Source organism: Nuphar pumila, chromosome 14 (assembly GCF_984573655.1).
Source record: "Nuphar pumila chromosome 14, dmNupPumi1.hap1.1, whole genome shotgun sequence".
Taxonomy (NCBI): Eukaryota; Viridiplantae; Streptophyta; class Magnoliopsida; order Nymphaeales; family Nymphaeaceae; genus Nuphar; species Nuphar pumila.
Window position 1 is genome coordinate 6447775 of NC_143262.1, and position 14134 is coordinate 6461908.

Below are 14134 nucleotides of genomic sequence, written 5' to 3' on the forward strand. Positions count from 1 at the left end.
GATTGAATTACAAGAATTCTACAATAATCGGCTTTCCTGTTCTCTTTTCTTCTGCAAGTTTGTTGATGATTCTTCATGCACCTGTTTTTTTTTTTGTTAGGGGAAGAAAAAAGAGAAAATAACCAGGCTGTAAATTTGCTTTGTTGATTACTCTGATGTTTTTCTCCCTTTATGTGGAGATAGAACTGTAACATCACTCCTGCGAGAGCATAAGTGATTAGGAATCGGTTTCCTTTGTTGTATACTTGCAAACATCAATGCAGCTTTGTATGGGTTTATATTTGCTACTAATGAAGGTACAGAACTATTGCGTTAGAAATAATAGTTTCAAACTATATCAACTGAATCTGACCACAGATGTATTCAACATGATTTATATGCTATAGTTTGAACTTCAGGTCGTGTGTTTTCAATGTACAAATATAACTTTTTGAGACATAAAAGTTTTGGTATATTGTATGCGATTGATTTTTGAAGCCTTTAACAGAACATACATATATGTCACAATCACATGATTCAAAACTTGTTTTCTATTAAGCAACCATTGTAGATCAAGTTCATAGGGTCAGATTAACAAAAAAATTTGAAAGGCTATTTCTACTCAATAGTTTGTATCTTCATTAGTATCAAATATTAACCCGCTTTGCAATGTTACAACTGGGTAAGAACAGTAATGATTTCTTAACATAGTTGCAATAGTAATGAGTTACTGACCTAGCTTTAGGCTTGAAAAAGATAACGCTTGGCAGCTGACAGCTGATATGATCAATGTGAATAAAAAAAAATGCTGCAAAACTTACTTCCACCATTTTGCTATTTCTGAAAGTACCTTTAGGTTTTGTACAATTGGTAGCATAAAATGATTGGGACTGGATGTTTGGGTTTCTTCTGAATCATATATTCATGCAATTGTGCTTGTGAGATTATTTCCGGGAAAAAAATTGGATAAACTGTAAATGGGCAAAGTTTATCTGAAGAAAAAAATCCAGCATCTCCACATTGGACTTTTTTTTCTCAAAATAAATGGATAAAACTTGTTTCAACTGAAAAGTTTTTTTAGGGAAAAATTTTCTCATGTTTGTTGTGCACCAGGTGAAATGCATGGATCCCACCTGTTCTCAGAGAGCTCTTTTTCCAAAAGTCCCCCCCTGCAATCAAACAAGGCCTAAGCGAAAAGAGATTTGGGAGGTTAAAATCTAATAGGTGAGATGGTGACTATGACCAACAGGGGCTCCGCTTGTTTGGTAGGAGCTGTTAGTGCACGTCACCATGTGTTGGGATGTTGCAAGTTCAAAGCCCAATGGTATGTTGTATAACAGGTGGGGGTCTGCCTAACCTCAGCTTGCCTTTCAAAAAAAAATGTAGAAGTGATTCAGTTAAACATCAGGGGTTCTCATGAAATTAAGAAAAAAGCTTGTCAGTTTTTCTTTACTGATCAGCTCATCAACAGACTGTCACAAGGTCAAGCCCGGTCTGTCAAAAGGACCAGTTGGCTGAGTCAATGCTCAGAAACCAGGTTTAGTCTGGTGTAGATAGGCCTGGTTACTCGTCGACCACAGGCTGCCACTTCAGTAAAACAGGTCAGGTTAGCTTGGATCTGACCAGCTCAAAAACAAGCCATGGGCCAAACAAGCCATGGGACAATCAAGCTCATTCCGCATCCTTTCTGCTAGCCGGACAAGGGAGAACGGCTACTGGCATTGCACAGACTCAATGTGGTTGCAGATATCTTTGGATAGATAAATTGGGGTATAGTCCCACCAAGCTTCTTGCTACATGGGGAAGCTCACTTCTACGAGAACATGCTTTGGAAGCACAAAACTCTTTGTTTCTTCTAAATGAGGGAAAGCTTTGGGAAACCAGCTTCCTAAATATGGGAAATTTGTTTTCTTTTGGTGGAAAACTTTTTTCTTCCCTGTTTTTCAAATCAATTCCATCATGTCTTCTTAATGTCTTCCTCTGGCTTCTTGTTGCTTCCCACTCACCACCTCCTTCTTGTTCAAAATAAGCTTTCTCGTCTAGCTAAGGATATCAAAGCTTGGCTTCATAGTCGTAAGGTGGAGAAATTTCAGCAAATAGCCGCATGGGATCAAGAGATTTCTCAGTTGTATCAGTCTATGTCTTCTCCTGACTCTCTTTCTGATTTGCAACTTCTCAATCTTCAGGCCAGGTCCTTAGAATTAACCATGCTCTTGAAAAACTGGAGGATCAAAGAGGAAATTCGTTGGAAGCAAAGGTCTAGGGTGAAATGGCTTGCGGCTGGTGATGGCAACACTAAATTTTTTCACTCATATGCTTCCCATCGTCATAGAAGGAAGGTTGTTCCTTCTATCTCCATTGAGGGTGTTTCTTATCTCAATCAGCACGTTAATCCGGCAGTCTCGCTATACTTTAAGGACTTATATTCTGCTTCGTTAACTGCGGAGGGTGTCTTTGGTAATTTCCTAGTTGGCTCAATTCAGCTTGAGCAAGCCAGATATATGCAAAGAAGGTTCTCTGAAGATGAGATTTTTTCGGCCATTAAGGATCTGTCGGGTTGGAAAGCGCCTGGCATTGACGGGTTTCATGTCGACTTTTTTAGAATCTTTTGGGACTGTGTTAAATCAGACGTGGTGAGTATGTTCGATGAGTTTCATCGTAACTCCAGACTGCCTTATCATTTGCATGTTGCTATTATTTCGCTCATTCCGAAAGATGATGAGGCCAATGATATTTCTCGATTCCGACCTATCTCAGTTATGAGTGCTCTCTATCGGATGTTTGCCAAAGTTTTGGCGAATAGGTTGAAATCGGTGGCTAACCAGATTTTTTCAGACTCTCAGTTCGCCTTTATCCGTAATAAGAGGGTCCAGCACTCGTTCATCATGGCGTCCGAGGTGGTCCATTCCTTGCAGCATAGCGGTCAACCTTACTTTGTCCTTAAATTAGACTTTCATAAAGCTTTTGACTCTGTGCATTGGCCATTCTTATTTCAAATGTTAGCAAATTTCGGTATTGGTCGTCGTTTTTCTGGTTGGGTGAGAGAGTTGGTCTCAAATGCCCAGGCCATGTTAAATATCAATGGTATTAGAGGAGACCGGTTCAAGCTAGGGCGGGGTTTGCGGCAAGGGTGCCCCCTATCACCTTTGTTGTTCAATGCAGTTGCTGAGGGTCTTGTGGTCTTGCTTAAGCGGGCTGTTGTATCGGGTTTCATTGATCCTTTGCAGGTTTCCGACTTCCCGGGTCATATTCTTACTTATGCTGATGATATGATCATTTTTGGTCGTGCAAATGTTCAACAGATGCTCAGGTTCAAGCTTATCATTCAGTTCTTTCTCTCCATGTCTGGGATTTCTCTAAATGAGACCAAATGCTCTATTACCATGTTCAATGTTAATGCCAATATGCTTGCAGCTGGAAAGAGAATTTTTAATTGCACTACTTCTAACTTGCCTATTATGTACCTTGGCTTGCCGTTACAAGTGAAGCCTCTATCTTCAGCGGCTTGGGCTCCGACGCTTCAAAAAGTGAAGCGCAAATTGCTTTCGTGGCAGTCGTCTTATCTCTCTAGCGCTGGACGTCTAACCTTAGTCAGACATGTTCTTTCAACTATTCCAGAATTTTTCATGTCTCTGTTTGTGATGCCTGTGGGAGTAGAGAAGCAGCTGACGCGCTTGCTGGCAGACTTTCTTTGGTCTGGGTGTAAACTCACAGGTAAGCGTCACTTGATTGGTTGGCATTCGGTGGTTCTACCTCGGCGTATGGGTGGTTTAGGCATCCCGGTGCCCAGACTGCGAAGCATTGTTCTTGTCGCCAAGCAATGTTGGTTGGCCCACCAACCGGATAACCCTTGTGCTAGTTTTCTTCTTGCTAAATATGGGGATCCAACTCTTATTCCGGTTCGTCTGGGAACCCGAGGTTTGGCGCTCTCGCACTTGCGTAAATCGTGGTTGAGGGCTTTAGCCTGCTTTAGAGACCATTTTGAGGTCTCCGGAAATTTTGGTCAGTGGTTGCAGTGGGCGTTGGCTCCAAGCGGAGAGTTTCTCACCAAGAAAGTCTATAGATCGTTGCTACCGCCAGGGGCTGATTGGTTGCCCGAGGATGTGCTTTGGGCGAAGGGTCCTTCCCCCCGTTCGCGAGTCCTGGCTTGGTTAATTTTGCACGATAGGATCCAGACCCACAGTAATTTAAAGAAGTGGGGCATTCAACTACCGAGTTGGTGCGTGCTTTGTCAAGCTGCAGAAGAATCTACGTTTCACTTGTTCTGGTCTTGCCCAATATTTATGGAAATCTTTAGTAGAACCTGGAGGCATCCGGAAGTATTTGTTAAGGAGGAGTCATTTGCGCTAGATCTGATATTGGGGCCGGTTTGTATTAGGCGCAGCAAGAGGTGGAGGTTCATCTGGCGGACGTGGTTGCTTACCTCTTGGTGGTTTGTTTGGATGGCGCGTAACGATGCTCATTTTCGTCATATTCGAGTTAACATTCAAAACCTGGTGCATAAAATTTTGGTAGATGTTTATGCGATCTTGCGTATGCATCTTAGTGATCTTCCACTCCCTCCTGCTGATGCTACCTATCCTTTGTCACAATCTGGGCACGCGGCTATGGCGTGAGCCCATTTTATCTGTCTAATGTTCTTTTCTCTTGTGCTTTCTTTATTTGTTTTGGCTTTTGTTCTTGTTCAGTTCATGGGTTCAACATTTTGTTGATCTTCATGAGTGGTAATGTTGAATTACTTTCGGCTCTCTCTCTCTCTCTCTCTCTATATATATATATATATCAAACTTGCAAGTTGGTTTTATGTGGTTTTTTACTTGTTTTTGCTTCATTTCATATTTGCTTTGGCTCGCATTTCATATTGCTTCTTGTATCCATTTCATTTCCTAGTAACCATGGTCCCACAAAGATTGAAGGAACGATTCAAAAAGTTATAGATGCAAATGTTTTTTTCTTCATGTATCCCGTAGATGTGTTCATTATTGCTTGTTTACTTAAAAAAAAGTATTTTCATAAAAGACTTAATTTTTCAATTTAGATTAATTTTTTAATTTAGATTTTTGATATAATATGAGTTATTGATTTTTAGATTTTTATGAAAATTAGTCTATACATGAACATGCCTAAGAGTTAATGTTTTAATTGACATTTTTGGTATAATATGAGCTATTAATTTTTAGATTTTTGTAAAAAGTAGTCAATGCTAAAACATGCCTAATTTAATAAAAAAATAAACAATATAACCTGTTTGTAGGGTCTTATTTACAAAATATGCAATAAAATATTCAAAATTTAAAAGGGCCTATTTTGGTAGGAGCTATCAGTGCACGTTGCAGGCTTAAAACCCCAGTGGTACGTTGAATAAATAACTGATGGGGTCTGCCTAACCCCGGCTTGCCTTAAAAAAAAGCATAAGCCAATTGCTCTCTCTCTCTCTCTCTCTCTCTCTCTCTCTCTCTCTCTCTCTCTCTCTCTCTCTCTCTCTCTGGATCTGAGGGGTTTGGCGTAGTGGGATGGGGCTTAGACCGTTAGATGGACAGTCTAGGTTCAAATCCAATGGATGCCGCCCCCTGTGTGAGCCGAAGCTTGGTAACTCCTTTGGGTCGAGGGGTAAGCCCTCATAGTTTTACGCTAGCATGTACAAAGACCGTAATATGGCAAGCGGAGCCAGCGCGGCTAGGGCTATGCGCCTGGTGCGGTTTCTCCGAGTAAATCTTTATATATATGTGTGTAGGGTTTGGAAACAAGATGAGCAGTTTGTTGTTCGGCTCAGCTAAAAAATTGAGCTATGAGGCAGCTCGTTTAGATAAATAAGCCAAGCACAAACATGGCAAGCTTGGCTTGGCTCGGGTTGTAATAGCCGTGTTTTATATATTATATGTTTTATACATATATTATACATATCCTTAAAATAAATATTATATATGTATTATACAAGTATCATACATATATTATATATATTATACATATATTTTGCATATTATCGGGCTCTAAAAATAATATATTTTTTTTTAAATGAGCTAGCTCATGATCGGCTCATAAAAGTCGGTGAGGCTCAATGACAAGCTCATAAGGGGAGCTTATGAAGGAGTGTAGCCTTAGGGTGTGTATGACTTTTTGTGCAAGTTAGGACATAACAACTTGCTAAACTTGATCTAATGGTTAGATTTTTCTTCTCAAGCTTGGATCCCCATAAATCAAGTGCGTGCTACAGTACCACCACATATATATATATATATATATATATATATATATATATATATATATATATATATATATATATATATATATATATATATATATATATATATATATATATATATAGTAATGGGTCGGTGCTAAACCCATTTGGTGCTAAACAGCATGCTAAATAGGTGTTTTGGTCCTTTTTTTTATTTTTTAATTTTAACCGTACAGATGTGATCTATGTACTTGATGTATAGGGAACAGCTCTTGAAGCATTTGATTCCAATACATGGGTGAGTTTTTATAAAGTTCAAAAAATAAGTCCAAAATCTTTATAAAATTTTGAGGCTCCAAACATCATTTTTTTTCATCTAAAACACGTGATCCAAGTGTGAATTCTTAGTATCGACCATGCCCAACATATTTATATGGCCATAACAGCATAAAACGCACTAGAGAACTGAAAACTAGGGGTGGCAATCGGGTCGGGTTGGCGGGTCAGCATACCTCAACCCGAACCCGACCCGTTTATTAAACGGGTCGGCTGTGGCAAACACGAACCCGACCCGTTTAATAAACGGGTAACCCGACACGACCCGCCAACCCATTTAATAAATGGGTTGGGTCGGGTAAACGGGTTTTCAGGTTCGCGGGTCAGGTTGGCGGGTCGGGTTGACGGGTCGGGTAGACGGGTTGGCGGGTTGACTCACCCGCCTAACCCGTTTATTAAACGGGTCAGCCGGGTTGGCAGGTTGGCATACCCCCAACCCGAACCCGACCTGTTTAATAAACGGGTTACACGGGTCGACCCGTTTATTAAACGGGTTGGCTTAAGCCCAACCCGAACCCGCCTAAGAGGCGGGTTGGCGGGTCGGGTCAGAAATTGCCACCCCTACTGAAAACCCTATTTAGCATGTGGTTTAGCACCGACCCATTACTGTATATATAAAGATAGAGAAATGAAAACCTATTAAATGGGCACGGTACTAAATGAAATATGCTATTAGATTTTTTATGTTTTTTTGAAATTCAGATGAATCACTTCTTAGAGCATTTGATTCCCATGCATGGATAGGTTTTTATAAGGTTTCAAAATTCAATGGCCTACAATTTTTATAAATTTTTGAAGCTTCAAATGTCATTTTTTTTCATCCAAAATGCATGATCTAAGTATTGATTTTTAGTAAATCAATCATGTTGAACACATTTATGGGCTTGGAAACCATCCAACAAAAGGAAGGTACAAAATCTACAACCAATGATGATCGGATGGCTCTTCTTCTCCGATGCTTGAGCATCTCATCAATCGGATCTCATATATGTTATTTATAATTTATTTAGTAAGAAATGTGTTTTACACAAAGACTTTACGGCATACATGCATGTTTTTTGAAACGTGAAAAAATCAATCGCTCACAATGCATTTAAAACTTTATAATACAAAGTATTGTGGGTCATTGATTTTTAGAGCTTTAAAAAATGCATCAAAACATCAAAAATTCACAATCCATAACATGTCACTCACTAAATAAATGCTAAAAATCTAATATGCAAAGTCCGATAAGTGAAATACTCTATAGTTAGATAAAAAAATGCTATCAATTATCATCGGTTGTAGATTTTAGACCTTTCTTTGGTTGACGGCCCCCCTTCCCTAGGGTTAATATTGGCTACTATTGAAGGTATGAAATTAATGAGTAGAAATCATTCTTTTCTTCAAAAAAAAACAAATTTTTGTATATCAAATGTGATATACATGGTTTGTTTAGTAGGAAACTTGTTTTGAATCATGTGATTATAAAATCTAATTAGGTTTCCACAATAGTCCAAAAATCAATGGCCCACAATTTCATAAGTCAAAAGATCACATTTTTACATCAGAAAATCACAAACCAAGGCTTGATCCTTAGCAAACAAACCATGTTTTACACATCTATGTAGTTAGATTGAGTCGATACAACTTTCACCTATGATTTATAACTCAATAGTTTTGTACCTTCATTAGTAGCCAATATTTACCCATATATATATATATAGAGAGAGAGAGATGAACATATTAATTCCTCTTTTCTTGTTCTACCCCATTAGGCCCTATAGTTTGAAATGTTTTATGATAGATCTGAACTATAGATGTGTTTAGTATGCTCGATTTAGTGGGAATTGACTCTTGGATCATGGTTTTTCGACGAAAAAATGTATGTTATGAACCAGAAAAATTCATGTCTTCATAGCCATTGATTTTGGATCACCGGAAAAACTTGTATACAGGTCCAATTCAGATGATCCAAAAGATGGTTCCCACTAAAAAAGCTCTATAGATCACATCTATGGTGTTAGATGTGAGAAAAAAATTTACTGAAAACTACGGTTTTTGAAGGGGCTTAATGGGACAGAACCAGAAAACGAGGCAGAACAAGCACATTTCTCTCTCTCTCTCTCTTTCTCTCTCTCTCCTACGCTACTTGTACACTCCTAATATGAATACAAAGAACTAAAAAAAAGAGTTTAAACTTGGATAATAAACTGATACAGAAATATGTGTGCGTGTGCAATGTGCATTTGTCATGTGTGTGCACCCAGCCCAGCTGGGTTAGCATCTGGTAAACCAGACTCGCAACGCTACAATAATGATGTTTTAGCAGTCCAGCTATATAACGTTCAGACCAAGATGGTTCTCTAGACTAGAGGCTCAGACTTGTCGAATATCACACTCAACATGGGGCCCCTCGCTCTTGATTCTCTGCTAAGTGATATTTGTTTCCTGTCGTTAGCTCCTGGTGGTTACGCAGGATGCATAGGTCTGGTGATGTGATCTTTGTTGTCAAAGTTTTGGCGCTTGCTTCACTTGGTATCAAGTGCGTGCATCACTTTGGGCCCTTCTGCAAATGGCTTCAAGAAGCAAAAGAAAGTACCAAAATCACAAGCAACAGATTACCTCTGTTAAACACATTACATACTCAGTTTTTCAAGTCAAACCTCCAATAATAGAGGGCACCAAAAACTCCAATAAACCAAAAAGAAATGGTTGCCATCCATGCAAAACGTACAAAGGGTAGTTTCTGAATCGAATCGGTTTTCGAGAAGAGACCCGAATCAAATTGAATCGGTCTATTGAGAAAAAAACACAGATTAGATTATGCAACGAAGGAAAAATCAACCAAAGGTCGATTCAGGCTGTATCGGGCAGATTCGGCCCCTCCATCAGATCGGCTATTAGGCAATTCAATTCAAATCGGCCTATCAGACTTGCTTGATTTGATCTTAACATTAAATGTACATGCTAAACGTTGTCATGCATACATGTGAAGATGAGGAGAAAGAAGATGGATGCATGGTTGAGTTACCTAGAAAACTTGGTGCTTTACATATCACATCTCTCCAATCATCAGCCTATGTTAAGGAAGTGACATCTTATGTACTTTTTGCTAAATACATTTGATGGTAGTAACATAATGCAGTAACCAAATTTGGTTTCTATAAAGAATTATGTTTCACCAATGCGCATAATTTTTTTCCCATGCCTCATATCCACTGAAATCTTTTAAGGATATGACCCTGTAAGGAAGCCCAAACAAGAAATTTCTTATTAGCTACAGTAAAAGCATCACTTAGACCAAGGTGCTTTATCCAAACAGAACAACTTGGGATCAGCAAAGTGCACCTCACGAGCGCAACCGTAGAGGTATCTTCTATTTCATATGACAGACATTAACTTGGAACATATGATAGGACAGATGCAGAAAGCATCCAAAAAATTGCGTCTGCATTAAATGCTATTTGATCTTTGGACTCAACCTGGATTGTTTGTCTTTCATGGGTACCATACCCTAGAGTCACTGCAGTAATTTTCTGCCTATGTAGTATCCAGTGCAATGGAAAAGTTCAACATTGCTTAGATAATCCATCTAGTTGATTACATGACATGTTGTATCTGAAAAACAAGGCCCACCATTGTCTTATATCAAATCCAATTGCCTTTCTACACGTAGCAGAACATTATTTGGAGCTGTTCTTTTTAGCTTCTGTTAATTGTCACCTTATCACTACATGTACTTGAGGTTTTAAGAGTGCCATGATCCAAAGAGATGGGCTGCCAATTTTACTAGCAACCCCACTTTTACCAATAAACAGTGCAACTTGCAAAGCCTGATGGAAGCACCAACCTAGTGACCCTCTTATCTTCTCCTCATATATATTTTTGCTTTGGCACACTGCGTAGGCTGTCAGCCAAATAAAATATTCAATGACGTCTGAGATCTGGCATCTGTTATTAAATCAGTGACGATTTGACCAGCGCATTCCAAGAGAGTGCTGTTCAGAAAAGGAACAGAAGTCAATTTTTTTAAGTACTACGTCTGTGCACTGAATAGTTTGAGCTTTGTCACATTTTAAAGTTATCTTAAACTCTTTCACCCCCCCCCCCCCACCAAAAAAAAAAACAATGAGAATTAGAGTCTGTTTGAACTTAGATGTTGGTTAAAGGTCCCTTTAGATACCAGATGGTCAAGGTTTGCAGATTTCTGGCATCTTTTTTTTTTCCTTCACTGAAAGTACTGGTACGCTTGTCATTATTATGGTACCACCACCACCATCATGAATAACTTGATGAATCCCACTCATGACCTAAGAAGAAATTCTATGATGAACAGTGGGTACTGAAACAGACTTTTCTGGACCATGATGATGCTTTTCACAGAAATCGGCAAACAGTAAATAACTTTAGAGCCTTAGCTGTCTCCATGTTTGTTTGCATCCGCTCTTACATGCCTTTTTTTTTTTTTTGACAAACCATAATTCCTGCGATTGTTGGCAGCTTGCTTCCTTAACCAAGCTAATCAATCCAGTTTTACTTAAGCGTCACCCTTAAATTCCTGAAATAACTACGTAACTGTGAACCCCTCTGATGTTAGCCATATTAACAGGCTCTATCTTGAGGGGAATGAATGAAAGAGAGAACTGAAATGCTTCTTGTTTTATTCATCTGATCCAAAGATCACCCTGGTTTTTTAGGCCAGGGGGAGGAAGGGAAAGTGTGCAATGAAGGCAGCCATTGTTGGACTCAAACAATCACCCTGAGTGTGGTTTGAGAGGTTCAGTGCTGAAGCAGATCCAAATGGATACTACGAGTTCATCACTACCAATCCACATCAAAAAGCTAGTCTAACCCATATTAAAGTTTCATTTTGAAGTATGACAAGAACTAGACGTGGATATATTGCATGGAGACATCAAAGAAAATTTTGTTTATTTACATCAACCTTTTCAGGCGCTCATTCAAGACTTACTCGAACTGGTACTCGGCAGAAAATAAGGGCCTTGGTTTCCAGCTATAGGGGCAGAGGAAGGCAAATGCGAGATTTTCATCAGTCGGATAGATGCAGTAACCCGCAAGAATGGGGTAGCCATTCATCTTTATCTTTTGCAGCGTCTCACCTGTTTCCATATGTATGCTAAGAACTTGAAGTCGTACTCATTTTAGTGGATTGTGATACCTAGCCAATGCGAGAAGGAAGAAAAATTTCCTGAGAGTTTAATAACAAAGAATTATAGATTTTCTGCATTTGCTATACTGTGTACAGATATTCCACACAAACCCTGAAACCCATGTAAGCAGCTGTGAATAAAGAGGGGAGGGGAGGCTTTCATGATGCTAAAAGATACCTAAAACTGAACTCGTATGGCATTATTTGTACTGCCTGAGACAGAGACTCTTTTCTCCCTTTCTCAAGGCACTTGACTGCTTCCTTCCTCAACGCACTTGGTAATTGCAGGCAGATCCAGTCTAATAATGAATCCACATCCTTTGCAAAATCAAGAAGATACCAATCCAGCAGCTTGGGAATGACCAACTTATTGTTCTTAGTGGAAATACCAATTGTAGCCTGTAGGTACTCTCTCTTTGCTGCTTCAAGTTCGTTCTCTACTTTTGTGGCCGTGTAAACACGCACCTTTCATCAATAACAGTCAGCGTATCAGTACAATTGAATATGTTACTAAGACTACACTGCGTAATCTGCATGATCAAACCCAAACAAATCATAAAAATTCTCTTTTTCTGGAATAAAACATGGGAAAACTATACATTATGCAAACTATTAATTCAACAGTCCAATCCCACTTTGGGCAGCTTACCGCGGGAGATGACCAACTTCCACAGGAGAGTGCAAATGTGATCAATGGTTCAGGCCAATCTAACCCAAAGATGCTCCGCATTGTTCCCTCATCATTTTTTCCACCTTTTGAATGTGTCTAGCAATTGCAAGAGAAAAATTGACAATAGCATAAATAAACCAGCCACTTAAAATGCTGCAACAACCCTCAAAATGAGCATGAGATGAACAAGCATACATGTTTTGAGTGATAAGGCAGCCTCAAGATGAAATGTTCAATCGTCAATGCATTCAGCTTGTGGCTACCAACATTAAAGACTGCCTGCAACAGTACTATGGATTCATGAACACCTGAATCTGGTCTGCTACACCTCATCCTTGATGACACTAGCTAACTGAGAGTTGCAAAATTATATTGAAAGACGTACCTTACGCATTAATGAAACAATTGTGTGGGGAGTATCAGGTATTCCATGTTCTAGAAATGCCTGCAATGGGGCTAAATCATTACAATGACTTTATTGATCAATATGATTATAAATTGTGCTTATATCCATGTTACAGCATCTTTGATGACAATGAGTGCACCCCCAGAACACAAAATGCTGGAAAATTTTCATATAGATCACACAAGAATTCAAACATCACCCTTCATGTCATCATCTTGAATTCTGAATATACAAAGAAAAAACATGAAGTGCAGGAAATGCTCAATTGCTCATGCACCAGCATGTTTGTGATATGATTCGATAAAATGAAACAAAAACATATGATAATAAACCCGTAGGTGCAGTTAATGCAAAACATAAGTCTAAGGATGATCAGCCTAATCAAGAATCAAAATCTTAAAACAGTTGCATATTGCAAATTACATACATTCATCATGCATGAGTTGTAGATATTAATCCAAAACGCCAATTTCTGCTGATGGGTAAGGCCACGGAGATCCACTGAACCAAGTTTGTCAAGCAGCTGCCTGAAAGCAATGCAGGAGAAGGATTACTTAATTGCTTCCAATAATAGATGTTTCTGCAACTATTGTAAAACAAAAGCACACATGCATAACAGTTCATCTCTGCATTGTAACTTACTTCAGTCTACGGATTAGGTGAGCAGCATCAGAAACCCTGCTTAGATCTATCAAGCCCGCTGAAACCTCAGTGAGATACTTATATCGACCAACATCCCTTTCTCCAAATGCAGCGCAGACACCATAAGGGTCTCGAGCATCCAACTCTTCCAAGGCCCCCGTGTTGGAACCAACATCACTCCCTGTACTCGCTCCGGAGGGACCAATTCTTGAAATGATTGATGAGCTTTCAGAGTCTTCTCTAGGAGATTGTGTGCCTAACTTCATAAAAATGCTCAGTAAGCATCTGAGAATATCCTCAGATAGCTTAGTAGGTTCAATGGTATCTTCCTCTGGAATTGTACCCACATTAGCTATGCACTCCTCTGATTTTTCATGGCGGGCATCAATTTCCAGCTATAATGATCAAAGTAAAATCATATTCAGAGCAAAGAAAGAAATCAATAATAATCCTTCATCGTAATTGTTCTTCTATATACAGAGGGAAATCATATACCTGCATCTTCGTTATGGTTTCTTGTTTCTTAGCAAATCTCTGTTCATTACATGATTGTTTCTCAAACATCCTCGGCCTCGAAACTTTCTGTGGAGATTGTTTGTTCCTCGTAGAATTGGGACATAGCTGATTTTCTTTCCCATCCAGGTTAGACCCTCTGTTCAATGACTGCTTCCCAGCAACCGATCGATTTGAAGAGAACCCATTTTGGTTCGATTCAGAATCCATAGACGATTGGCGTAACAAAGAATTCCCAAGTGTTTTAGAATCATT

General features: G+C 39.2%; 1 protein-coding gene across 1 annotated transcript; it reads right to left on the reverse strand.

Moving 5' to 3' along the window:
- Nucleotides 1-11501: 11501 nt before the first annotated feature.
- On the reverse strand, nt 11502-13755 carry LOC149816191 (uncharacterized). Its single transcript, XM_089987378.1, has 7 exons — nt 13367-13755; nt 13152-13251; nt 12704-12763; nt 12514-12597; nt 12298-12414; nt 11827-12113; nt 11502-11687 (listed from the first exon to the last, which is right to left on the reverse strand). Exons 1-7 carry the CDS (start codon nt 13630-13632, stop codon nt 11636-11638), a joined length of 966 nt encoding a protein of 321 aa, XP_089843504.1. The 5' UTR covers nt 13633-13755; the 3' UTR covers nt 11502-11635.
- Between the last annotated feature and the right edge of the window lie 379 nt (nt 13756-14134).